Source organism: Lagopus muta, chromosome 27 (genome assembly GCF_023343835.1).
Source record: "Lagopus muta isolate bLagMut1 chromosome 27, bLagMut1 primary, whole genome shotgun sequence".
NCBI classification, from domain to species: domain Eukaryota; kingdom Metazoa; phylum Chordata; class Aves; order Galliformes; family Phasianidae; genus Lagopus; species Lagopus muta.
The window spans coordinates 2,083,448-2,110,621 of NC_064459.1; the positions used below are offsets into that span (position 1 = coordinate 2,083,448).

Below are 27,174 nucleotides of genomic sequence, written 5' to 3' on the forward strand. Positions count from 1 at the left end.
AGTAGGTGTTGTCCCCTCGTTGCATGTGGTTTGCAGGTCTCTGCATCCCCTTTGTTTCTCCATCCCCCATTTGCTGCCGTGCTCTCATCTGCTGCTGGCCTCGAGCAAATGCTCCTTGGCTTCTGCATCGTGTGGGCCCTGCCTGAAGGAACCCGTGTCAGCTGTTGGTCTGAGGATGAACCCAATCCCCTTGCTCTCCTCTGCTTACTGCTCAGGGAAGCTCCCGATGGTCTCAGGAGCTGGAGCCGGAGGGAGGCTGCCGGGGCCAGCGCAGCCTTGCAGAGCACCACGGAGCCAATCGCTGCTGCTAGGGGTGGAGCTGGAGCTCCAGCAGATGAAACCGAGTGCCTTTCCAGCACAGTTGGTCTGGGCGACTGAGAGATCTGTTCGTGGGGAGAGGAAAGCCGGGACTGCGGCTCCGACGCGCTCCTATCCCAGCAGCACCGCAGGAGCGGCCGTTACCCTCTGCACATCGGAGACGCGAAGGTACTGCCCCTCCTCTCGTCTCTTGTGCTGCTTGTTGCTCGATTGCTGCTTAGAGTTGGAGGAAAGTTTATGGGGAAATGAGCTGTGTGCAGTGACAGCGCCCGTCTGAAGGCAGTGGGAGGGATGGGCGGTGATGCTGGGATGCGGTGCTAGGTGTACGGGGCAGCTGGGGCTGTTTTGGTGCTGCTGCTATGGCATAGCCTGCATGCAGGGCCCGCTGGCAATGCTTGCTTCCCTCATGCTGTGCCAGAGGTTGGAAGTGGCCGGCATGCATTGTGTGTGACCCAGAGCCTGTTGGGTGCCAGGATGCTCTCCAGTGGTGCTATGGAGTGCAACATCCACCTGTTCAGAGGTGACCAGAGTCGACTTGGTGCCTCGGTGGGGACTTTGTCCTGCATTGATTGGTCAGCAGAAATGAGGGGTGCTTTGTGCAGGCTTTTCCCCAGCACAGCCCTAAAAACAAGCTCCTTCGACTGCAGACTCGATGTCTGCAGATGCGGGAATCCAACGTATTGCCTCTGCTGTTCTTAAAGTTTGGAGAACTTCCCAGGCCAGCAGTGCTCTGAGAGCAAAAGCAGGTTTTGGGGAGGTAGCTGAGCAGTGGGATGGCCGCTCCTGGCCAGCCCTGAGCCGGGCACTGTTGAAGAACCTGCAGGAAAAGCAGCAGCAAACTTGAAGCAGATGCTGGCAGGGGGGGCTCAGTGTGCTCCTGGGGTCAGCTGACCCCACGTGTTGCACCGGAGCTGTCTGCAGGTCTGAGCCTCAGAACAGCTGTCCTCATGCACCATGAGCACTGCCATTTGAGCTGCCTGAGAGCTCTCCTCTCATGACTCCTGGGACGTATGAATTGTTGGTGATCCCTATCCATGGACTGGTAGGTAGCACCTGACCAGGAACGTGCCCTAGTGCTGCCCTTCAGGCGGCCACATGCTCCTTTTGCATCCCATAGTACTGGAATGACCTTAGCGTGCACGACTGAGTGCAGAACAAGATTTGCAAAGCCTGGAGTAGGCAGTTAAAAATCCCTGGTTTGCATTTTCTGCAGGTTGTGCCGTTGGCTCTCACACAAGCACGTGCTGTGTTTGTGCTTGTGCAAACACATAAGCAGCTCTGAGCCACGGGGTGCAGGAGGGATTCAGTGCAGGGAAAAGGGGCGGTGAGTGGGGGGTCTCCTTCTGCTATCCCTGCTACTGCAATAGACAATTCTGTAAGAGGTATTTTGATAAAGGTTGCTAGACAGTGACTCATCTCCCATAGGAAGGGACAGGAGGGAAGGGAAGTGCAGGAGCTTTTTAGGGTGAAACTGGAAAATGGGTCTTCCCCCAATATTTGATCAGAAGTGGTGAGAGCGGAGCTCTCTGCCCCCCAGAGCAAAAACCCCTTCAGTCAGAAACCTCTTGTTCTTGGTGTCCCTGCAGCTGCCCCGCTGCCTTCTGCATCCCTCTCCCTGGGGTGGATGTTGCCCAAAACACGACTTGATTTTCTACCTCCCCCCAAATTGATTTCTTCTGATCAGTCTTAGTCACTTCGGAGTCACCCCAAGTAATTAATCCTTGCTCCTGCATTACAGTTTAGTTCTTCTATCTCTACCTGCCCGACCTGGGTGTGTGTGTTTTCAAAGTCACTTCGCTTTGCTCTGTGCTGCTCTGTTGTAGCTTTCCTCTCAATCCTCCCTCGAGTTTTCCTGCCCTCTTCTGCTCTTCCTGCTGTGCTGGAGCCACGGGGAACCCAGAAGAGCTGTAGTGCTGCACCTCTGCTTCCTCAGGTGTGCTGCAGAGCACATCCACCCAACAGGTTTTCTTACCATCGTTGCTGACTGACCATTAACCATTCTGGAAAAGGTTTCCTCTGTGTAGGGAGATGTTTTGCTGATACCTGCCTGTTGATACCCATTTGCAGTGGGTTTATTGCAGCTGCTGATCACTGCTGATGCGACACCTCGCTCTGGTACCAGCACAGCACTCCGTGCACGGAGATTGCCTTGGGAGCATTGGTGGCCAAGCTGGTCTCGTTGTGGGTTTTACCTTCCTTCTGCTTTGGGACTGAGGAGCACAGAGAGGCCAGCATTGCCAGGTTTTGTCTGAGTGCTGTGCCACATCTGGGTTAAACTCCCGAGGTGCACAGTGGGATGTGAAACCCAGAACCACATGGAGAGATCAGAACTGGGCCAATTTCTAGGCCAAAACCTGGGCGCAGATGCTCCCAAAGGTGGATTTGGGTACAGAAATGAATACATTTCAGGGGATCCGTCTCTCTCTCCATTGCACAGTGCTGAGTGCAGAGGCAGTTGCCTTCCTGATGGCACCATATGGAAGTTCAGTGATTCCTTACAACTTGTGCAAAATGCCCTTTGCTGGCAGGAGCTGCGTGGTGTGGAAGGAGCCATCCTGGGAACGGCAGCAGCTTCAGGAAACAAAGGAAAGGTTTCCCCTCATGCTACGCTGCCACCCCTGCAGTGGGATTGACTGTATTTGCATCTGCTGAGGGAGGTTTAGCAAAGCCAGGTGTTGCTGTGTTAGTTCAGCAGCTTTGACCTTCAGGCAGCCTGTGGATGAGCCTGGAGAGATGCGGGCTCAGGGGGATGCTGCATCTTTGCCCCTTTCTGTCAGTTCTGTTGTGATTTCTTGGGGACACCAAGCTCAGTGTCCCTTGTTCCCAGATGAAGGACATGCAGATTGCTCTCTCCAGACTTGCCAGTTGTGTGGCACTGGGGATGCTGGAAGTCCCCCATGCCAGGATGGAGCAGAGACTGATACCCAAAGGCCGTCCTGCTCCTTTTGCAACACACTGGAGCAATTTGAGGGTGCTTATTTCTAGGCAGTTTAAAAAATCAAGAGGAATTAAATAAATACTTGTATGGATTGTGGCCTTTATAGAAGTCGTGCATAGGAGAAATACGTTTTATCTGCGGTCACTCATGCTCTGCTCTCTGCTCATGCCTCTCACCTGGCCCTTGCAGGAGAATGTCTGGGTCTGTGTGATCCTTGGTCACCTTGCAGCAGCTGCAGGGAGAGATTTCTGTTCCCACTGCCTTTGCTCCTCATTCTGCTGACAGCTGCGTTTCCCTCGTGCTCAGAGGTGTGAACACTTCTACCTGCACCACCATCTGCTCCTGCAGAGCAGGAGGATGGCATTTTGTGGGGGCTGGGGAGAGCTGTGGCACTCGTGTTGTGTTTTATTAATTAGAAAGGAAGAAAGTTGCAGAGAGATCAGATTTTGAGAAAGACCCCGAGTTCCAAAATGCTCCCGGAGGACAGATCCCTAATTGCTCTCTAATTGCATTAGGATTTCATTTGTTGTTCTTTTTACTGTCATGTTCCCATTTTTCTTGACAGTTTGCTTTGTGCCATTAACCGGGAATGGCTGGAGACGAATATCCTCAATATTACAGCTGGCCTGATGGCTTTGCGCCTCCATGCACCCATGGGAGATGTGCCTGGCTGTCAGGCTCTCCACCTATAGATCACATGCATGATCTGTGTCAGAGCACATACCTGCCCATGGGCCTGGGTGCAATGGAGCTGCATGTGGAAGGCGATAGCGATGCTGGAGAAGCAGAGAGCTGCAGTGTGAACTTGAAAGTGCTCCTCGGTTTGATCCAGCTGTTTAAAACCAGTGGGGTGGACTTGTGGCAAAAGTGAGACGTGGGTATTTAAGGCTGTCGTAAAGGGCACGGCTACAGACCCACAAATATTCAGAGCACATTGGTTTCAATATTACATAAAGCAAATGGGAAAGGCTCTGAGGCTGGATCTGCAGCACCCAGAGCAGCTTGTCAGAAACTCCAGAATGGGATGAAATGGAACACCCACGACTTCCAAAGCCGTAAATTAATCAGCTCAAACCCCCTGTTGTACAGGATGTTGGGTGAGCTCCTCTATTATTAGAAATATAATAAGCACATGTGAAGCGATGGTGTGAGCAGGAGCCACGCAGCTCTGCCCTCCGTGCTGTGCTGCACTGCATGCTGTGCTGCTCAGTGCAGCATGGCCGAGTACTGTGCATTGCTCCATTGCTCCATGCCTGGATGCATCCGTGCTCTCTTTGCAAGCAGCAGGGATCAGAGCAATCAGGGGGGGTAGTTGCTTCCCACCATGCAAAAAATGTCTAAGTGGTGTTGTGCATGCACACAGCCCCTGTGCTGGCAGCAGGGCTGCTCCTGATTTGGCTTTGCATCAGTGTGTGCTGACGCACAGGGCCTGCTGCTTTCTCTCTGGGACCACCAGGCATCCTTGGTGCTGGAGTGGTGCGTGGTGCTGCTTTGCAGGGCACTGCTCTGCTGCACAGCGAGGAAGAACTCTGCAAAGCAGGGTGCAGGCAGCTCAGTGCCATCAGCAGCTCAGTGCCATCAGCAGCTCAGTGCCATCTGCAGGTATCGTCACTGTTCCACATTTACGAAACTCTTCAGCATTTTCATAATCTCCTTCTGTAATGCAGGCTGGTTGGCGTCTGGGGCTTTTTGTTCTGAAGCTGAGTGAGTTCTGTTGCCGCTCTGCTGTGAGAATTTACAAACCCTGCTTTGAAAACTAAAATTGCATAAAATACATCACCTTGTTTTAATACCTTTCCACTGCTTCTCGGTGCCACTGATAAATCACATAGGAATGGGAGTCCTTGGGCAGTGCAGAGAGCTGAGGCCCTCCCAGCCCCTGTGTTGGGTTTGTCTGCAGGAGGCATTGCCAACCTGCAGCCCACCTGGCTACGGCCCTTCTGCAACTGCAGCTTATTTCTCCCAGCCAAAACCAGAACAGTTTGCATTTCTGGAGACCCTTTCACACCAGGAATACTACAATGGGCATTGATTAACCATTTCTCATTGCTCATCTGGTGATGAGGGAGAGAATAGAGGTGTGTTGTGTTTTTTTTAATGGATGAGTGTGAGATGATCTGGCTTCTTTAAATAACACAAATGCAAATGCAGGGATTTCTTTTCCAAAAATCAATGGTGGACAAAGCAAAAGAAAAGGCTTTAGGGGGAACTCGAATGTGTTATGTTCTACTTAAGGTAAATCTCCTTGCTGTTTGCAGTTGCATGCAAAGTTAATTGACAGATTACATGATAATAGGAAGAAGTTTAATGAAATCTGCTGATACCCTTTAGAGGCCATGGAATTTGCAAGTGCAATTAAATTAGGCCAGAGGTTTAGCTACCCCATGCTAACGAGGGAACTGAGATGCACAGCATTTGCATTCCTGGTGTCTGGTTTCTAAATCACTTCACTGATCATGAAAAGCTCTGCTACAGCAGTGGACTGGAACTGGAGGGAGCGGAGTCCATGGGTCAGTGCAATGGGGGGGGGGGGGCTCTGGGCAGAGCCACTGGGCCTCCTTGAGCAGCTGGGCTTCAAACAAACGGTGACATTAAACTGATGTGGAGTTTGTGCTGTTGAGGCTGAAGCTGTTTTCTGTAGAGGTGCTTTAGCTCAGCCAGCGAGGCCGGCGCGCAGACTTTTATCGAGGAATGCAGTATTAAAATAATCCCCATCAGTGATGGACAGATTTGTTCTCCAAAGGATCCTTCTAAGCTCATTGGCACCTTACAGGGCTTTGCCTCCTGGGTTGCTGAGCTGAAGCTGATGGGGAATGACAAGCACTGATTATGCAAAGCACCAGAGGCTGCGAGCTGCAGGCACGGGATTCAGCTTGACTCGTTTCCTGCCGCTTTGTACATCATTAGGGAAAAAAGTAGGTCCTGCTTACCCAGAGACTGAGGTGGTACCCAGGCACTGCACGTGGGGGCTGAGCAGCACAGCACTCTGCAGCACAGCCTTGGCACCCAGCACTGGGCAGCCCGTGACCTGTGTGCCCGCACCCTGGCAGCGCTGACTGCGCTCTGCTCTGGGAGGCACAGGGACTATTGATGCGTGTTTTCCATGAGAAACTACTGTTTCCATAGCAACCACGAGCATCACATGGTAACCCTGGCTCTGCAGTGTGCCAGCCTGCTGGGCACCCAGTGCCAGCCCCGCGATGCCCGCCGTGCAGCACGCAGCCCCAGGGCTGCGCTTTCCTGCCCCCATCCGCTCCTGCATCCCAATATGAGTGAGTCCTTCTGCTGCCTTTGGCTGCGTCAGCCCCTTTGTCCCCAGAGCCCCTGCACGAGGGCTGCTTTGGCCCCTTCTTTTAGGCACATCCCTGCTGAGAAAAGGCCTGAGCTGCACAACCAGGCTGCTCTGGGGCAGGTGCCAAAGCCTCGTCCTTGAGGTGTGCTGGGCACACAGTGAGGCACGAAATACGATTGCTCTTAGTGCTGTTCCCACCAACTTTATTAAATCAGTCACAATAGATCAATCTTCTCTTTAAATACGTTTTTATTCAAGTCAGCATGTTCGCAATTAAATTCTGCCGCACCGTAGCAGTGTGAATAATCAAAAGAATTTGTAGGTATAACCAGCTGCACGCATTGTAGGGATGGAGCTGCTCTCCAAATTGCAACGTTCCTCCCTTTAAACCTTGCAGCATCCCACCTCTGCCACCCATGCAGCAGTCCATGGCACTGGGTCGTGCTCTCTGCTGCATGCGCCCTCTCTCCATTGCTGTCTGAGTCTGTGCTGAGGTGGCTCCTAGCACGGAGCTGCTGGGGATGGGGAAGTTGTGCAGCTCTGGTTTTTGGCTGGCAGAGGTTGTGTCCATGTTCCATCTCCTCTGTGTCACTTCCCTCAGCCTTTCCTCTGTGTTTTGACACATGCAGCAGACACGTGCAGCATTTCTCCTGCTCTCCAGCTCACGCCACACACAATCTTGTTCTGATTTTCAAAGCTCCAATAAAGCGTGTCAAAATGCATCAAAGACTGAAGGCAGGAGTGAGGCAAATTGACGCTGGAGAGGAGAGAAGGAAGGAGGTGGTGGATGAACCCTGAACCAGGGAAGAGATGCAGGGGAAGTGAAGCACGGAAGGGGTGCAGACAGATGTGCAGCACAGCTGGAGGAACACAGAGCAGCTTGGTTTGGAGCAGAGCAAGCTGAACCCCAAAGCATCCTGAGGAGAACTGAACTCATGGAACAGGCTCAGCCATCCGTCATAGTGTTGAAATACAGCACTTCAAAAGGCAGTGTTTTGCATTTCTTCAGATGCTTTCTTGTAAGTGCGGTGACACAGTTGCTGAAAGCACATTAATTATTAGCATAGACTTTTTTTTTGTTGTTGCAAGACAAATTAAACAACTGAAGATAACAGGAAGTGTTACATGAGATGTTAATCCATGAGAGAGTGACAGGCACCAATAATTCATAAAATGAAAATCAGGGCATTTAATTTTTGGCTTGCTTGCTTCTGGCATTCGTGCACATGCTCAGTCGTCACTTCTCTGGTGCTTCAGTGCAGGGGTTTCGGAAGCAGTTAATTTTGGGAAAGGTGATTAAGGCCCTTGAGAGTAAATGGTATGAAGGACAACATTTTTCTCCTCTTGACTGCAAGAAATGGAGTTGCTGAATTCAGTGCTCTGTAGTACAGCCTTCCCTGTGCTTGGCTGTGCAACATGAAAAACGAGCCTCTGCAGAAATTCACGCTGAGCAGTGATGGAGCACCACATCCATGGCTCAGAGCTGGGTGCTCACATCCCAGCGTGGCACAGCACGTGTCCACGGCTGCTGGGTTTCAGCTGCAGCACACCTCCATAAAGAAGCAATGTGGCTTTGGGTGCATCATAGAATCATAGAACCATTGCATTTGGAAAAGAGCATTGAGTTGTCTCTGGTGTCAAGATGTTGATTTCTCTCCTCTAAAAATTGAATGCAACTTAGCATCTTCCTGGTGGTTGCCAAAAGCTGGAGTCAGCCCCATCAAATTGATTTTCATTAAGCCGTTATAGTCACTGAAACTGCTGAGAAGAATCGTGGCCATATGGCAGAAGGTATTTAAAATGAGGGCTCTCATGACAGTTTGCCATTCTGATATGTGCAGGGGTTATGGAGCAGGAGAGGAACACCAAAACCTGAGCGCCAACGTGAGGAAATAGCGAGTCATAAACCCTGCTGTGGGGAGAGGAGGAGAGGTGATGGTTGTGGTGGGAGCCCCGTCACCCATATCTGCACCTGAGGAGGAGCAGACAAGGAGTTTTGGGTGCTCACACCATGCAGTGCAGCCCGATGCTTCTGCTCACTGAGTCTGGCTGGCAGGGTGTAAATTGCACATTAATTCCTCAGCTCTCAGCAAGAAAACCTCTGGGAACATGCAGGGAACAGATCCCTCCTTGCTCAGCATCTGCACTTCTCCAGCACGGTGCTGGTGGGGCACAGCCTGGATCCCTTCTGGCAAAGGGTGCAGGTGGGGATCGTCCCAACCCAGCAATTCTGCGAGCTGTAAGGTGCTGGTAGGCAGGGAGAGTTAAAAAGGAATTAAGTGATTAGAAATGCATAAATATTAATTGCTGATGGACTCCCTTTATGACACTCTCAGGTAGAGGAAGTTAATAAATCACTGCTGGCACTGACCCACAAAACAATACAGAATTTGTCTCAGACACAGTGAGGGGAGGGAGGGGGAAAGGCCTTTCTGGAGCACATGAAAGCACTGTTTTTAGGTCAGGGAGTGACACAACAGAACTGTTTTCTTTACCCCCAGGCTTCATGTCTGGGATCTGCCTTTGCTGCAGACGGAGCCCTTGCAGCAGATGCCACCAGTGGGGCTGCCTGCAGTGCAGACCCCTCTGCAGGGGACAGGTGGGTCCCAGATGATGCTGGCATAGTCCTGCAGTTGCTGTGCAGGGTCCCCGGTGTCCTCCAGCAGTGGCAGCGTGGTTTATGTGATGTATAGGTGTGTGTGTGTTCATTTGTTTGGCTGCAGGTTTCCTTAGCACCTTTCTGATATACTGCCATAGCAGCGTTGTTATCCTGGGATGGAAAATCAAAGAAATATTTGGGGAATGTGAACAAATCAATGAACACAAAAGCTGTGTCCAGAGCCAGCAGCTCACACTGCCGTGTGCACAAGTGTCAGCACTCAGAGTGGCACTCCAGGCTACGTGGAGATGCTCTCAGGCAGCAGAGAGGCAGTGAAGAAGCACAGTGAAAAGAGAAGGGGATTTTTGCCTTCCTGTTATGCTGATGTAGGACAGGTAAGGGTCTGTTTTCTGAACAGGCATTGAGTTCAAACTTAGCCTCGACGTATCTGGGATTCAGTGGTAGCTCTGCAAGGGCGGTGTGTTCAGGTGGGTGCTGGTAGGGGAATGCTGCTGTAGGCTGAGCAGAAAGCCAGCCACAGAGGTTGGCTTTTTGGGTGAAAGCGACGCTCCTCAAGCTGTGGCTTTGCTTGTGCATGGGAACACAGCAGAGGTCTGAACCAAGGCCAGACACGTGTGATCTCGTGGTGGTAATTCCTCATTTCCAGCACTTCCAAACATCGTGTAAATACTGGGGATGGTGACTGAGGGAGAAGACTTCCAGATCAGTTACCTTTTAACACTAATTTAATTGTCTCACACAGTCTGCCATGGGCTCCTGATGCATTACTTTAGAGTCTGTTGTTCCAGCGAGACTTTATTAGGGAACTTGAGTAGTTACACATGAATCACTCCACAAAGCTGCAGAGCTTTCACGTTGTCAGCATAATGACTGCATTCACCTGTTGGGATGCATTTCATCCTTCTGTTGTAACAATGGTGCATAAAACCGAGCAGACAATATTGAAGCTAACAAATCCTATCTCCGAGTCAGAAGTTACTGCTTAGAGAAAAGACATTAAATCTTGTTCTTGGATAAGCCTGTTTAGCCCCTGCTGCAATAAAGGGGATGGGGGGGGGGGGGGTGTTGATACAGCTCCACTCACATGGCTGTAATTCAGAGGCAAAATAGACCTGGGATCTGTTATCAGAGCAGGAAGGGCTGAGCTAACACTGAGCAGTTTTGACTCACTCTGATTTTCGCAGTGAGAGTTTATACTGTGAGTGCTGCAGACTGCATGCAGATGAAGGCGATACGCCTCTGTTTGGCTGCTGGATTAAGATTTAATGAGATTCTTCGGTTTGCCTCGTGTCAATCTGTTGTGTTTCAGAGGTTGTTTCTCCCACTTTATTTTGCCTTTGATGCAATTTTGCAGCACTACTTGTACTCCTAAAAGGTTCTTCTGGCGTCTTTGAAAGTTTCCCAATACAGCAGTACTCCAGACAGAGTAAATGAAGATTAAACCCAGGAAGAAAGAGGGGAAAACCAGCAGTGATTTGCAGAATCAGTGAGTGAGGGCAGCAGGGGAGCTCCAGGGTTTGCACCTTTTGTCTGGCAGATCCAGAGCACCAAAAGGAGCTTTTCCTGCAGCTGGCAGGGCCTCCCCCGCCTGCCTCCTGCTATGAGAGCTCATAACTCGGTTATTGTCGTGTTGTTTTCCTTCCCAATCAGCAGAATAAATGCTATAAAAACCACATTATCAGTCTTCATTGCGCCTGGGTTTGTTATGATTATGAATTAATAGACGCTTTATCTTGGCATTAGTCAGAAAGCATTGGCCTCTATTTCCCTCTTGAATTGCAAATTGTTTGTTTTGGTTTGGTTTGAATTTCCTCTCTCTGAAGTTCCTAATGGTGGTTTTCGCTCTGCCTGGGCTGTAAAGCAGGGTTTGACACCCGTGGGTGCCTGCATGGTGGGCAGAAAGCTGAAGGTTCCTGCGTGCATCCTGCACTGCCAAGGACCTCTGGCCCACAGGGACCTCCATCGAACACAACTTCTTCTGCTTTGGAACTAAATCTGTTTGTTGTCTCTTCTCTTTGTTGCCGTGAACAGATGAAATCTTCTGACATTGACCAGGAGTTGTTCACTGAAAGTTACTGCAGAGTGTGCAGCGCGCAGCTGATATCCGAGTCCCAGCGCGTGGCTCACTATGAGGTAGGATGCTCTTTGTTCATCACGGGTGGGTTGTGATGCTCCATCGGTGCCTCTCACACCCGTGGCTTCAGCTGTTCTCCTATGAAGTGGATACACGAGCCTTCAAAGCACCTCTCTGAAAAGTCAGAACTCAAAAGAGTGTTTTTTTGCTTTTACATTATGCTGTAAATGATGTCACTTGCAATGTTGCTTGCTTTATTTTGCCTGCCTAAATCTGCAAAGTCAGGCTACACTCTGCTAAAAGACGGTTGCAAAGAAATGTGGCTAGCAAGGAGATTGCTATAGAGTTCAGCAAAACAAATGCAAGTCTTTATTTTAAATGTGCTTCGCTGTACTTTGCTGAGTGGGATAGCTGATTGTGCAGAGAACAGATTAGTATTTGTGAATGCATTCAAGCACTTAAGAGGTAGGGAAGCAATAAACAATTAGAAGGGATATATCATTAGAGACATGTTAGAACAGCAATTAACGGCACTGCATATCTTCAAAACAAAATTAAATAAATTCCTATTAAACGAGGGAGGAAATTACTGAAAGGCACGCTGCTGCGAGATCCATCCAGAAAGAAAACTGCTGCCTGGCAATGCTGCTTCTTGGGGCTGTGGGTCTGAGCCCCCCCCTGCAGCCTCACAAATGGAGAGCCTGGGACTGAGGGTCTCTGTATTTGCAGGGATGGAGAGGCTGGGCTGCGCCTTGCTTCTGCACGTGGTGAACTGAGAGGGTCTGCAGCAGCTCAAGCAGAATCACTGTGTGATACGAGGCCCTGGAGATGGAGTTTCCCCCGGAGTTTTGCTGCGAGCGTTTAGCAATGAAGAACCACTTGTCTCCCTGCGACCACAGGAGACGTGCGAGAAGCTTAATGGGTGCACGGTATCCAAGGATGCTGTGCTGGATTAGTAAACAACAACAATAATGCACGTTTATTTATAAGGCACTTGACGCTTCTGCTTTGGCAAACTCCTGGAGACGTTTCCTGTAAGTGCTCCCTTGGCTGCACTCTGCAGCACGGAGCCTGGCAGACAGGAGGGCTGCAGCTCAGGGACACCTTCAGCTCCTGGCCAACGGGTGAGTGGCTGCCAAGGTTTGCTCCACCGGAGGCAGAAACGTTGCTGCAGGAACAGCATTAGCGACCCGTGCGAGCAGTGGGATGCTCAGCCAATCTCTTTTCTTCCGTGCCTTTAATTGTAGGTATGAGCTGAATCATTAATTTCTAGCAGGTGTTTTCAAACCGTGGAAAACAACGAGGTTTTCTTGCTGTATATTTCCAGTCTGAGGTGTGTTGTGCTTGCATGTCATCTCTTGGGATCTCCCAGCACGGCAGTGCCACGATGCTGAGGTGCCCGTTGGGCTGTGCAATGTTTTCCCCTGTGGTTGGTTTGGTTTGGTCAGCAGTGCCCTTACCCACACTGAGCTCAGGGAGAAGGGCAGCTCAGCCTTTAGCTCTCCAGCACAGCCCAGATCTGCAGCCTTTGTGCCAGGCGTTGGGATCTTGGCTCCTTTGTGCGTGCAGAATAAGACATTTCTCTGTAAGAAAATAGAGGAAAACAGTCTATGAAAGGGGGATGCTTTATCTTGCCAAACAGGAATAGTCAGTTCCAATCGCTGTCTCATCTCCTTCTCCAAGTCATCCACCAATAACTCTCCTTTTCTGCTGCACTACATTGCCAGGAATAAGAAATAATTTGATGTCAGTCGCGCAATATTAAGCGGTATTATTTCCAAGGGCAAGTGTAGTGGAAAAAATGACAAAAGAATCAGTGTGTTTGCAGCATAGTTTTGCTTCCAACCTGACATACAGCAAAATCCTGCCTTGGTTTTATGTGCTTTGTGCAGTCCCGTCTCTGGCTTTCTCTGATACATCTGTGGCACCTTTGCTCACCTTTCCATCCCTGTGGAGCTGCTGTGCCACGTGTGGGAGAAATCAGAGGACAGCAGTAATGTTGGAAGTGCTGTGGAAAGTGCCAAACAAATAGGGAGAGGGAGGAAGAAATGTGGTTCATTTGCTGCAACTGCACTGAAATCCTTTGCTCCGGAGAGGATTTCTGCTCTTCTGCATTCAATCACCCATAATTTAACACTTCCTTCCACTTCTGTCTTTGAGACAGGGCTGTAGCAATCCCTCTGGTGTGCTGCTGTGTACAGTTAGAAAGATAAGCTTCCTCAGTCAGCTCCAAGCCCTCATTGCTGCACAGAGGCGTTCACAGCCATTAGAAAGATGTTACCTTTCATTTTCAAGTTTCTCCTTGAAAATCATGCAGGAAAATTACCAAATATGCAAAGTTGCTCTCAGATCCCACCTTGAGCTGCATGCTCATCGCTACGCTGCTCCTTAAGCTGCTATAACGCTTTCCTTCATGGTAATCTTTATTGCTTCAGGTGTTCAGGCAGTACTTTACTTTTTCATTTAAAATGAAGAAATGCAGCAGGCTGGTAGGAAGAGATGCCCAGGAATACATCACGTGGATTTGCTGTTATTGGTTCACCTTGTGGCATAAGGGAACGCTGCTTCAATGCTTGCTGTGGAGGCAGGGGGAGGGCAGAGGCAAGGTGTATTAAAATTGAAATGCAGAACAAAAACAGTGAACAAAAACAGTGCTGTGCCCTTTGGCTCATCGCTGGGAGCTGAGAGCTCTTTGGAATTTCTCACCCTGCCACGGTGAGCAGGATGGGCAGCATCAACAGCTCCATCAGTGCTGCTCGTCTGCTTGGTGCCCAACTTCATCTGCTTCCACGAGTCTGTCCTGCTCTGGGATATTTTGCATAGGATGATGGTTTGTCTGGAGGAATAATAAACATTGTTTACCATTGGCACGTCGGTGCTCCAAGCAGCAAAATGTGTGTGCTCAGAAAGCCAATCTTGTATCTGAAATATGAACACGGTGCACATATTAACCTAAAAGCATGAATTCCTGTTAACAAAATACGTGTTGCAGCAGAGCACAGGGATGTTCTGTGTCTGGTGGGAGCCCCCTTCAGGGGATGCTGTGTGGGCATTTCCAGGGTGGGGGGTCAGAAAAGACACACTGGTGCCCACTGGTGCTGGCTGTGTGCTGGTGAAGGAACAGTAATGGTGCTAGCATTGCTGTTTGCCCCTTGGGTTTGTGTTAGAGAGAGCAACCTTTGATTTCACAGGGGCTGGAGGAGGAGGGAATGTGTCCAACGTTGTGCCTGCGTCCTTCCCACAGCTGTGGAGAATTGGCTTTGTTGTGCTGGATGACATGACACGGTTTTTTGTGGCTGCTCTGACTTTACAGAGAGACTAAAGGAAGAATCTGTGCGCGGTTTGGGTGCTGCAGGTGTTGTTCTGTTCCTGTGTGTGCGCACAGGGACCTTCTGCAGGCTCCCTCAGCACTGCTTTGTGCCATGTGCCAGCAGCCAGGGAAGCACAGTGAGGTGTGTGTGACCCAGCAGTGTCTGTGGGAGGTGTGCATTGGTGTCAGCACTTATGGGGGGGCTGTTGTGATGCCCCTTGCCTTCTCTGCATGCAGTATTTGCTCAGAGCTGCTTCAGGAAACCTCTTTAGCTTCAGCTGGTACTTTACGATGCTCCGTGTTACTGTGCTGTTGTCAACATTAATGGCCAAACATTACTTTTAATGCACTCCCAGTATCCAAATCTATTGCTAAATAGCAGCAACGCGAATAAAGCCTTCTCACCCAGCTCCCTTTCCGTGGCTCCTCTGTGCAGTTCCCGTTTCTGGCTGAAAACAGCCCAAGTTCATTGGACTGCTGAGAAATCAAACGCACTGGGGGGGGTCACATGGGGCAGAGGTCATGGGGCAACCCCAAGGATGTCCCCAAACAGCCAGAGTGGCTGTGGGCTGGAAGCAGCGGCACACTGCTTTGTACTGATGGTGCTCAGGGAGGCATTGCTGTGTACCAGGTATCGATTCCTGCTTTCCTTTAATATTTTAAACTCACAAGCCGTGTTTGGATTTGGGTTCCAGGTGTTTGAAAGCAGAGCCTTCAGTTGTCTCTGTGTTGTGACAAAGTCTGCCCACGTACTGCACGGGGGCAGAGCAGCGATTTGCACTGACATGCTTTAAAAGTGATTTGTTTCAAGCACGTGGGGATGCGATGAGAGCAGGAGCTGCTGCTGCTGTTTGCTGCTGGTTGAGCACGGTGTGGAGATGCTGTGGTTGTGTTAACCCTTCTGGTGCTGTTTCCCACCCCGTGCCAGGACCATCACTGTGTGCTGGCAGTGCAGTGAACCCATAGAAGGTCCCTATGGCACCCAGCAAGGCTGCTTCTGTGGGGCTCAAGAGCAGGGAGTGCTCTGGGTTTGACAGGTAGAGAATACATGCTGAGCAGGTATCAAATAGTTCACCAGTTAATTGCCTTTGTGTGGGCAGATTAGTGTCCAAACTGGCAGCGTTTCCACCTGTTGCTATAAAGAAGCATTTCCTGGTGGTGGAAATTCAGTTGCATGCAATTGGGAATTGCGGACACGTCTCTGTGTGCTCACAAAGTCACAAGTAGGAACAGGCACATTTTAAAAAATTAACTCACGGAGGAAGAAGAGGAAGTGGATGGAAATGACCATCAATTATAAATGAGGCTTTGCAAAAACGACAAAGGGAGAAAAAGGACATTGGCACCCAGCAGCGTCTGGAATAACAGACGGAGTTTGTCTCTGCGACCAACGGGGATCTGACAATAGTGTTTGCTTGTTGTGTGGGCAGGGGAGGCAGAAAAAGGAAGGAGATTTCTGAAAATACTTCTGTCCCCTATTTAAAAAAAGCAGAGGATGTTGTTATATCACAGAAAGAGGGAGAAGTTGGTTCCATTCCAGTAGAAATTGGAAAGTTTGTTGAATAGATTTTGAAATCTATTGCGTTACCGAATCAACTGGTCCTGTTGTTTGCAGCTCAGTTGACCAGAAAGGGCTGTTCCTATGCCCAGTGCTGTCACTACTGCTTCTTGGCCAGTGGAAGGGGTCCCTGGGGGCACTGCAGCTCCAGGAGGGGCTCCATGGGGCCGTTCCATGGGGACATCGTGGTTGGGATTCTGCACGAGGTCTGGGGAGCTGACCTTCATCTCTTACGAGGAGGTCGCAAGTAGGGCACATACAGATAATGCAGTTGATGTAATTGTATGACTGCATGTTTTGTGATGATTTAATTAAGAAACAGACAGCGTGCAAAAAAGGGAACGGTGCACGCTAAAAGGATTAAAAGCCAACCAACAGGCTTCTGGGGAAGAATTTATTGCAGGTGAAGTGATGCCACAGCCATTAGTGCTGCCCTCACAGTTCCTGCTCTCATTTCCTGCTCCTGTCCCTGCCTGTGCCCCTGCTGTGAGCAGTGAGTGCAGAGCAGGCAATGAACCAACTGTGGGACAGGAGAAGGTGGATCAGAAACAGCTGCAGTTCAGCAGCAGAGCGGTTTGAACCTGGTGAGGTGGTTGGGATCATATCTGCAGCTGTCAGGTCTTCTCATTTCAATGGTGCAGGGTGGGAACAGACCCTGGGGCTGCTGTGGGCTGCAGCCCAGCAAACCCAGAGCCAAAGTCTCTGTCAGAAACTCCCTACCTGCTGAGATCCTTCCCAAGGACACTGCTGCTGGGAAATGCACAAAAATCTGTTCAGTTACTGCAGCAAGTGAGCAAATCCTCTGTAAGCCCGAGCTCTCATCTCTCATCCCTTCCTGTCCTGGCTGCAAAAGCAGAAATCATTGCTGTGTCCCAGGGCTCATCTACAGCCACGGGTCCTCAGCTGTTTTCTGCTCACAGAGTCCACATTGTCTGCTCCTGCTGTGTGCTCAGGACAGAGCTGTGCTGCAAAACTCGATTTATGCAAAATCAGATTGCATTTCCTAGCACAACGTAGGGCTCTGCCCTTTCATTTGTTGAGGTTGAATCTCTGGGATCCTGCTGCCTCTGCCACAGTCCTTGGGATTAGAATAGATTTGATAGAGATATAAATGATCCATTTGCCTAATTTTATGGATGAGCCTTCCAACAATAGATGAGCTTGCAGTGCAGGAGCTTGCAGTTGCTATGTGAAAACAGCCCCAACCCACAGAGAGGGGTGTTTTTGAGGTGTGCAGTACTGATGTAGTCTATAGACTTCTTCCCCGTTACAGGAGCTGTCTGCAGACACTGGAGACAGAGGATTGAAGTGAAAATGCCTTTGGCATAACGCTTTGTAGATCTACAAAAAGAACACTGAGAGGCACAGAAGCTCTTAAGATGAAGTTGTGGTGCCTATTGATGAAGGAGCAGACGTGTTCAAAGGCAGTGCTCTTGTTGAAGACCATGAATTTACGTCTGTGTCAAAGCTTTTTTTTTTCCTTTTCTAAGGTTCGTGCGTGCTGTAAGAGGGACCAGAATGGGATCTGTGTGATCCCATCCATCCCAATTTGGTGTTCCCTGTATGTGGATGCTCCTTTGGTGCCTGCACTTGGCTGGGTGCTGAGCACCTCCTGGACCAGCAGCGCTGTTCTTCCCAGCTTTTCTCCATGGCTGGAACCCAGCAAACCCCACACAGCTCATCTTGTGGCTGCAGAGCATCACTGTTGAGGGGCATTGCTACCAATAGTCACCCTCCCAGTGTGTCACCACTGCTGGTGGCTCTGTGGAGGGGAGGAGAAAACCAGCAGGGCTGTTGGTGAGCAGCACACCAAGGGTCGCTGCTTCGCTCTGGCTGCGGTGTTAGGATAATAAATGCACATGTAAATGTGGGGAAGGCCAGAGATAACATGGGCTGACAAATGGGCTGTGCTACCTCTGCTTCCTCAGAGGGAATGAGACACTCACTGCTGGCTGCTAAAAGCCAGGGATGATTTTAAGCTCTGCTTTTATAACCGTAGGATAATAAGGCTGCATAAGGAGCGTGTCGTTTACGATGATGCCAAACATAAGTTATTCCTTTTCCTTGGCATTCTCAGGTCTGAACAAATGCATAAATAAAGTGAGAAGCATTTTATACCCAGAACAAAACACGGAAAAACTTTGCTGTTTGCTGAACTCAGCGGCTGTAGCTGCACACAGCCAGCCAGCACACACCTGTCCTTTGGCTTCCAAACGTTTCTGATGTCATCTCTTAATTATCACCATCCAGGCTGCTAATCACTGGGAGGTGGAGCTTTAGGGGTTTCCTGTGCCCCACTCAGAGCAACAGGCGTAGAGCTGAGCTCTGCTGGGGACAAAACAGCATTTCCTAAATGCATGCAGGAAGAGGAGGAAGGGAGAGATATTTGTCATTATTTATCTTGACTGATTTGCTCCATTAAAAAAAATAAAATAAAATAAACTATTGCGTAGTTCACATTTATGCATTCAAATTTAGCTCTGTGCAAATTTAGCTCCAAGTTCACGCCGCGGGAAGAAGAATGTTCCAGTACATGCTAATGATAATTTAATATTTTAAAATTGCAAATCTGTGATCTGAAATTATAATATTACGGGGCCGTTGTTCTTGCGAGGCAATCAGAAATGGAGATTGGGAGGAACATTTGCATAATAATAGCTGCCTTGCAGGCCTGGGCCACGGATGCACATAGTTAGTGGCTTCAGGCTGCTCTCCCCAATGGAGTTATTGCTCAGGAGGTGCCCCTGCTGCTCCTGCAGAACCTTTCCCCTCCCTGTGCACACAGAGCACCCAGCACCCCTGTATGGCTGCAGCTGGACCAGGTCCTGGCAGTGCTGTCTGCAGGGTGATGCAGGGCCAGCAGCAGCTGCTTCCCAGCAGAGCAGGAGGTTTCACATAATGCACAATTATCTGGTAATTTACCCGCGGGGGAAATTTCTTTCAAACCTTTGGCAGGTATCGGTTGGCTTATTTCCTAGAGTGAGATTTTATTCCCTTTATGTTATTTTATTTTATTCTGCTGGAAGTGAAAGAACTCTGCAGGCTTCTGTCTGCGTGCGTGCATCCTATTGCTGGTGATGCCATCCCATCTCCTCCTGAAGCCAAATGGCCCTGACCTCTTCGGTCTCTCCTGGAATGGAAATGGGCTGATAACAACCATTGCTCTCCTCTCACCTCTTCTATTTCCCCATGTCCAGGGGCAACACAGAGCTGTCAGTGCAGGCAGCAGATGCCCTGAGCCCACAGTAAGTTCAGCTCCGTGAGACGTGGCGTCCTTCACTTGGAGACACTTCTCAACGGGACATGAAATATCACTGCAGTTTGGTTTTCTACAAGGCACGTTTGCTTTTTGAAACCTCATTTCTTCCTTTTTTTTTTTTGTTTTCCCCTTTTTTTTTATTTTCCAGAGTCGGAAACACGCCAGCAAAGTTCGCCTCTATTACATGCTTCACCCCATCGATGGAGGCTGTCCAGCCAAAAAACTCCGCTCAGAAAACGTGGGTATACCTCCAGTCCCTGTTTGCTCCATGAATCATTGCCTCTGTGCATTTTTTGGTAACTGCTGCAGATAATCAGGTCCCCAGAGGTAACGTTTAGATTAGCCACAATGCTAAGTAACTGGAAATAATTCTCAGTAAACTGTACAAGAAATATGATGTGCATCAGCAGCTGTAATTGCATTTTTAGTTATTGCAATGCTCTTTCATTGGAAAAAGAATATGTTGGCAGCCAATATCTGACTTTTATTCAGCTTCACAAGGTCCAAGCAGCCTGCAGCAGCTGGGTCAGGGTGTGCTGCAGGTTGGGGAGTAACTGCATCCATCCCTCCCCGTGTGCTGGGCTGCATGAGAGCTGCTGCTGAGCTTCCAGCAGACAGCATCCACGTGTGGCTGTGGCTCACGCTATCAATATTTAGCAAGATATCTTCTAATTAAAGACAGAAGCCTGCAAGAGTTGCCAAAGGGATCTGAAAGCTCCTTCACGCAGTAATTAAAATTTTAGCAGAACTTTTATGTTGCACGCAGGGTAATTGCAGATGCAGTCTGCCCCATCACAACGGGATCTCGTGCCTATTTTTACTGAGTGATTAATGGCAGGATGTGAAAGATAGAGTGGACATGCACATATAGGCTTGGAACATAATTCTTTAACGAGCTCCTTTACATCTAATGAGCCCCAGACCCACACACACACCTCAGCACACTGAGATGGTGACTACAGAAGCAAATAGACCTTAAGTAAGTCGGAGCTGAACCACTTCCCATTTCTTTTATAAGAAGGCACAGCGAGAAGTCAGGTCATTCAGTGCTGATTCAGTGCCCCTTAATGGGGCTGAATTGAGCGAGTCCTTATGAACCAGGTGGGTGATTTGCTACACCAGACCTACATTCTGAAGTTATTAATATCATAACAACGTGGCAGGGAAAATCTGCCCATGTTTACAGCTCTGTGTTTGCAAAGCAGCCCTGTTGCTTATCAGCTTTATCCAAGATTCTGCATGCAGGGGGAACAGAAATATTTAGGGCATCTCTGAGGCAGCAGAGTAACATCATTACTGCATAAAGGATGCAGCTGCATTGCCCGGCTCAGATGTCTACCAGTATCAGTCAAGCTGTGACGTACTGACTTTAATGAATATTAGAAATAATCCTTGCAAACCAAGGCATCTTTTAGGCCATAAAACCGAAATACTTTGGTTTCCTTCCACAAATCACAGCTTAGAAAGAGAAGATTCTGCAGTTATAGATGCTCCATGGAAAAGGCTTTGAGAGTTTCAGCGTTTGCTACCTGGCCTCTGAATGGCATGGAGAGTTCTGTGCTGTTTTTTGGGCAGCATAAAAATATCCTGCATTCCTGCTAGCACCTTCACAGCAGAACCTTCTTCACGCACAGAAAATTAACTCAAATTTAAGACACTTTGCAGTGCTTTGAGTGCCACGTTTCGTACTGCTGTATTTCAAGGGTTTGGATAATCTTTTCTTCTCAGTAAAACCCAGGAAATGCAGACAGCAGATTTGTATCTACAGATTAAAAATCCATACTTTTCTTGAGGATTGCTTAGGGAACATCCAGCAAAGCACTGCTGCTGCCTGGCCCTGCGTGAGGATTATGCCTTTTAGCAGCTGTTAACAGGCAGCTGAATGGCTGAAGCTAATTCTGTTGGACGCAGGAGATTTGCTTTGAAGTTTGTAATATCACAAAGAGAAGCCCCTGCGTGCTGGGCTGTCCTGCGCTGCTGCAGAGCAGAGTCAGTGCTGGGAAGCAGACAGTGATTGCCAGGACTGTGCTGCTCTGTGGCTGATGGAGGTTGTGACCCCAACTTTGCAAAGGGTAGAGAGGAAGGATTGCCAGGAGAAAGTTACAGAAGCAGACGAGAGGAAGAAAAATCCCTTGCACGCCGGCTCAGCTTGCGCAGCGTGGGTTGTATGGAACTAAATGGTGCCTGCTTGCTGTGCTTTGGGCTGAGCAGGGTTAGGGATGCTGCAGGCTTGTGCCCCCAGCACAAAGGCCATGGGGAGCTGCCGGGCTCTGTGCCCTGGTTGACGAGTGATGTTGTTTTACTGCTTGGCTGCACAATCCCATCAGCGAGGCATCAATCAGCAGGTGACAAAAGACAGCAGGGTCAGGTTCCCCCCAGCCCATCTGGTTACAGGTAAAACAGCCGCTGACAAAGAGGCCAGGCATAATTACCCTTCAGGGCATGGCAGGGCACAGTGGTGCTGCACTGCTGTTGGGGTGGGTGCTGGAGGATGCACCCCTGATCTGGTGGTGACATCTCACCCATGCCCTGAGATGCTCTCCCGGAAGCATCCATTGGTGTAGATGTGAAGCTCAGGGGTCCGAGGGTTGTTTGAAGCTTTTTTTTTTAACTGTAGCCTATCTGTGAAATTGGATTGGAAAGAGAAAATCATTGCCAAAGAGGAGAACAAGAGGAGAGACCCTATTGCTACACACTGAAGTATCAGGTTTTCAAACGGTCTCTGTTGGAGGCTCTGTATATGTTACCACTGCTGATGATCAATAGAGGCTGGGAATTTTTTTTTTACTCTGCTCTTAACTTTCAAGTGATTTCTCTTTGAAGACGTAAAATATCTTGAGAGAATCCTGCTTAAAAGAGCTGCAAATTGCACACGGAACAGTACTTATCACCTCTTGAGATTTCTCCCTAAGGTTTAAGTTGATTTATAGTTAATAACAAAAAAAGCGATGAAAATCAGTCCTCCTTCTAATTGTGCTTCTTTCTTAGGGAAGGATGACCCTGACTATGGGTCGGGTTTGGCTGCAGGTTCAGCTCTGAGCTTGCTGTCCTCACTCAGTGCCTCTGTCCCATTCCATAGCTCTGGGATAGCTTCATAGAGCATTGGGGCTCTGTGTCACCGCAGTGCTGCTGGTTTGGGTGCTGTGGTTGCCAAAGGGAACCCATGCTTGAGAGCATTGCTGGCTGTCCAGCACTGGGTCAAACACAATCCTGGGTCTTCTTCTATCTCTCCATTTGGGCAAATTGCAGAAGGCATTTACCAGCTGCCTGTGCAGTTGATGTGAAATGGAGATCGAGGCCATCAAGCTGTATGGCAATGTGGGTGGAGGGACCCAATGCGAAGCACGGAGCTGACATAACTCAGGTCCTCCTCCTCCTTCCTGGGGATGATGCACCTCTTTCTTGTGTTTTCTATCACCTTGCAGGGCAGCGACGGTGACTCGGTGGATAAGAACAAATGCTGCACGCTATGTAACATGTCCTTTACCTCAGCAGTGGTGGCTGAATCGCATTACCAAGGGAAAATCCATGCCAAAAGGTTAAAGCTGTTGCTAGGTGAGCCACCGGCGCTGAAGGCCACAGGTAGGTGGGGGTGGTGGGGAGACATCACTGCTGTCTGCTGGGCTGGGGCAGATGGATGCTCATCGGTGCTGCCTCCTGCCAGATGCCCATCTCTGTGTTCATGAATTGCTCCCTGGAAGGCAGCAGCTCTGCCAAGTAGTGGCTGAGCCTCACCGTAACTATCAGAAGTTATTTGACAGCTTAGCTAATGCATGTAATAAACCTTTCCTGTTACTGCACGGAGCAGAATCCCATTTGCTTTTACCTCAGAGGGAAATGCAGTCTTTAAAAATGTTTTGGATCGATCACCTTTTGATTTTCGCCCGGATGGGCGTTCACGCTTTTCCTCGGCGTGATGCGAGCCTATTAACTTTCACATTTTAAAAGTCAAACATTGCAATCAGATAACCTGGCTGTGCCAGAATGTGCCTGACCATAACAGCAGCACACAGAGCAGGAGCTGCGCTGGCATCGCTGTGCTGTCCCACAGACTGAGCTCTGTGCTTCACTGCTGCTTAGAGCATGATAGGAGCATCACAGAATCACAGAATGGGTTGGAAGGGACCTCAAGGATCACGAATCTCCAACCCCCTGCCACATGCAGGGCCACCAACCTCCCCATTTAATACCAGCCCAGGCACTGCTGTGTGTTTTACATCCTGCCTAATGAGGCGTGCAGAAATCCCACCAATTATGATAGAAGGGATTTTTTTTTTAATCTGTCTGTGTGCTTTTGTTGCTGTTGTTTTTAACTTTGCAGGCTGATGATGCTGATGCAGAAAGCATCATTTGTCCTTTGTCACGATTGGCTTGAGGGAAGCTATGGCTTTTCCCTGGGGGGATGCAGGGGCTGTGCCAGTAGGTGGATTGCTGCTTCCCACTAACGAGGGCACTCTAGGAAGGCTCATTAAGGGCAGGTGTGGCAGTTCCCTGTGCTGCTCCTGGGAGCTGTGCTGTCTCTTGGGCCCACAGGTATGCAATGGGGGGTCCCAGGTTGCAGAGAGTGAAGGCAGAGAAGTGTGTGGATGGGTGATGGTCAGACAGCAGCAAGTCCTCCCATCCCCAGGCAATGGCTTCTGAGAGCTGCAGCTTCGCATTGTGTTTCCATTTAATTTTCTAATCATCTGAATCAGCCTCACAGAGGCAATAAGTGAGCTGCACCACATGCTCTGTAAGTAATGGGCTCTTCAGCTGCAGTAATCACTGGGAAGGAATAACTCAAGGACTCATTGAGCCTTCTGTACACTTGATCTGATGAAGCTGAGATGCAGGAATACACTAATAAGTGTATTTTTTTTTGCTCTCCAGCCATTCTCAGCAATGTGCCCATTGGACACAATGCTTTCCCTATGGGACACGTCCTGCTCCATCCTGGGGTGCTGAGTGCACCAAAATGGGAAACCATCTCCAGATGGCAGCGCCTGGTTTATAGCTTTACACAGACATCTACACTGCTACCCAGCATTGCTGGAGAGCTCTGAATTGACTGCTTGCTTAATGGGGGGGTCTGATTGTAAAGGGAGGGGTGAATTTGTGAAATACTGTGCACGTTTCTGGAAGTTATCTCATCCACACGGATGTCTCTGTGGTGTGTGGCGATGGAATGAGTTGAGGGGACAAAATGAAGACTAATGAATGCAGTTGGAGCTGCAGGGAAATTCAGGCTGAATTCTGGAGCTCTTTCAGGAGCAGTGTTTTCCAGTAAAGAAAATGCACTGAAAAATAGGTAACGTGCTCAACAAAAGCAAAACGTTTGCAGAATTTCTGTGGCTGGATTTCCATCCCCAGTTCCTGGAGGCAGTGGGACCCCCAAGCTCCCAGCAGACACCTGCAGGGGCTCAATCCCAGCCCTGATGCTGGCAGTTCCTCCTGCTGGATCTGCAGCTCTGCAGATGCTCGGTACGAGCTGACGGCTGCAGTCTGCTGCTGAGCAAATCCCTCTTTAATATTCTGTTTTTTTGTCTCATCAGTCTCACAGAAAATTAGATTTATTCTCAGCCTCTTTACGGGGCTACACCTTCCCTGTCTATTTTATCATCCTGATGAAACACAGATCTCCAATTTCTCTGCTGGTGCTTTCAGAAGAGGGAGGAGGGCCCTAGCAGTAAGGGCTCTCACAAGGGGAAAGCAGTGTCTGATCACTACAGGGCAACATTGGTGATGATTTTCTGCTGCTTCTCCTGTAGGAAGTTGTAGCCCTCGGAGGCTTTATGTCACTGCTATTTCCAATGAATTTCTGCAGTCATGTCCAACACCGTCAGCTTGCATCCAGGCACCAGGATGAGTTATAGAGGGCTGTGGGGGAAAAGAGCTGCTGCCTTCATTGCTCCACACACAGGGCATGCAGTGCCCTCAGCTGGGGCTCAGCTGCTCTCTCCTCCTTTAGTTCTTGGAGAGCAGCAGTGATGACAGGTTGGGCACCATTTACGCACAGCTATGAATACAAAACTGTACCAGCAAAAAAAAGAGTCAGCCATGAGTTCATCAGCAGAGTGCTAAGTGTTTCTAACTTTGCATTTTGCCTCATGCAGCAAAGTAAGGCTTCTCGCTTCCCTCCCACAGCACAGGGGAATGTAAGGCAGAGTGTCGTGAGCTGTTTAGCATTCGAAATACTTGGAATAGTCAAACTCACAGCTTTTATGTCTGTGTGTTAGGACAGAGCAACATTTTTAACGTCTTGGGAGTGTTTATTATTAATGTTCGTGTTGCAGCTCGGGGAATGGTGATGTTTCCTGTTCAGTTCTTGTTACGTACCAGAGATCAGAACAATAAATCCACCTTTGAGGGAAGTCAGCTTTCATCTGTTTGTTTGCAGGAGGATTTGGAACATGCAGGGTGTTTCTGTCGGCTGTCAGGATGGGTTCAGCACGCCTTAGGGGCTGTTAACTGGCCTTGAGGAAATGCTTTGTGCTGTGGGAGCTGAGGGGAGACCCCAGGCACCGGGTGGGTGTGGGGCTGGGGGCTGCAGGTGGGGGCACTGCTCAGCCCTGCAGCAGAGATGCTGCTTTCGGGTCTCCTTAAGGAGCAGGAGATGTAACTCCTGCAGACACCACCAGTTCTGCAGACTTAAGCCTCCGTGGTTCCCCTCTGGCAGCAGCTAACATACAAACAGGGAGAAAGCTGAGCAGAGGATCCATCAGATTTAACTTTAGGGCTCGGGGCTGGAAGCAGCACTGAAAGCACACTGCTCTGAGGCTGCACTTTGAGGTGCTCCAAAGGCAGCGATGGAGCATGGAAATCTCTCCTGGTGCAGTGCAGAGTTACATGGAGGCCACGTGATGGGAATCCTTTTGGAGGGGGTGAAATAAATCCAAAGGCAGTGAGCGGGCGGTTGGCTGGATGGTCAAATGAAGAGAACAAACATCACCAGCAGGAGTTCATGACTGCAGTCATCTTATTAACAAACACCCCAAAGAGTTCATTTTGCTGGGTGCGTCGCAGGGCGCGATGGCTGAGGTGAGAAAATTCTCCTCCAAAGCAGAGCACCAGCAGCACTGTGGGCAGTGAGCATCCGACACCCCAGCAGCTGTCATCAGGACAATGGGAGCTCATAAAGGCCTGGAAATAGATAAGGTTGTAAGTAACACGAGATGGAAGATACGATTTCTTTCAGGAAAGTTAATAGATGCTCATTCCGGGCAGGTCAGCAGAAGATTTGCAGCAATGTGAACTCTCTGGAACCACGCAGGCACTGAATGCTGTGCTCACAGCCTTCAAGTTGCCCCTTCTCAGCACGGAGTGACTGTGGTGTATTGTGTGGATATCAGGCATCTCATCTGGAACAAACTTGGGAGCAAAAAGAAGGCATTTTTGAATGAGGTGTGATAATTAATGACCAGCTGTGCATTTTTGCATCCTGGTGTTATCTGCATTGTATTGTCCTGCTTTTCCAAGGCTTTGTGATTTATGTTGTACGTAGCAGGAAACCAATGGCAGGCAAGGCCATTGGAAACCAATGGCTTCACATCACCCATCACCCTTCTTTCTCTTGCAGTTATTTAGGTCACGTTTGTGACCCCAGACGGCCTCGTATGAATCTGAAGGGAAATGGGACCAAATTAAGGTCGTGGCTGCTGCACTCGTCGACCCATAATGCAACATTTGAGTGAGCAGAATGACTACTGAGCAGTTTTTTCACCTGTGACACTAAAAATTGTGACAGCTTTCCCTATTCTTTCCGAGACCAAACACATTGAAAAGTAATAATCCTGAGATGGTTATAAACCTGTCTCTCTATCCCGAGC

General features: G+C 49.3%; 1 protein-coding gene across 3 annotated transcripts in view; it reads left to right on the top strand.

Moving 5' to 3' along the window:
- Positions 1 to 244: 244 nt before the first annotated feature.
- ZMAT4 (zinc finger matrin-type 4) overlaps positions 245 to 27,174 on the top strand; it is a 51,588-nt gene continuing 24,658 nt past the window's right edge. For all 3 annotated transcript variants that reach the window (XR_007373407.1, XR_007373408.1, XM_048928201.1), the window contains exons 1-4: positions 245 to 486; positions 11,200 to 11,301; positions 19,518 to 19,607; positions 22,795 to 22,951. Coding sequence is in view for 1 of the 3 variants with exons in the window: in XM_048928201.1 (XP_048784158.1) it covers positions 11,200 to 11,301; positions 19,518 to 19,607; positions 22,795 to 22,951 (349 nt within the window). In the remaining 2 variants the exon portion in view is untranslated. The remainder of the gene's footprint in view (positions 487 to 11,199; positions 11,302 to 19,517; positions 19,608 to 22,794; positions 22,952 to 27,174) is intronic.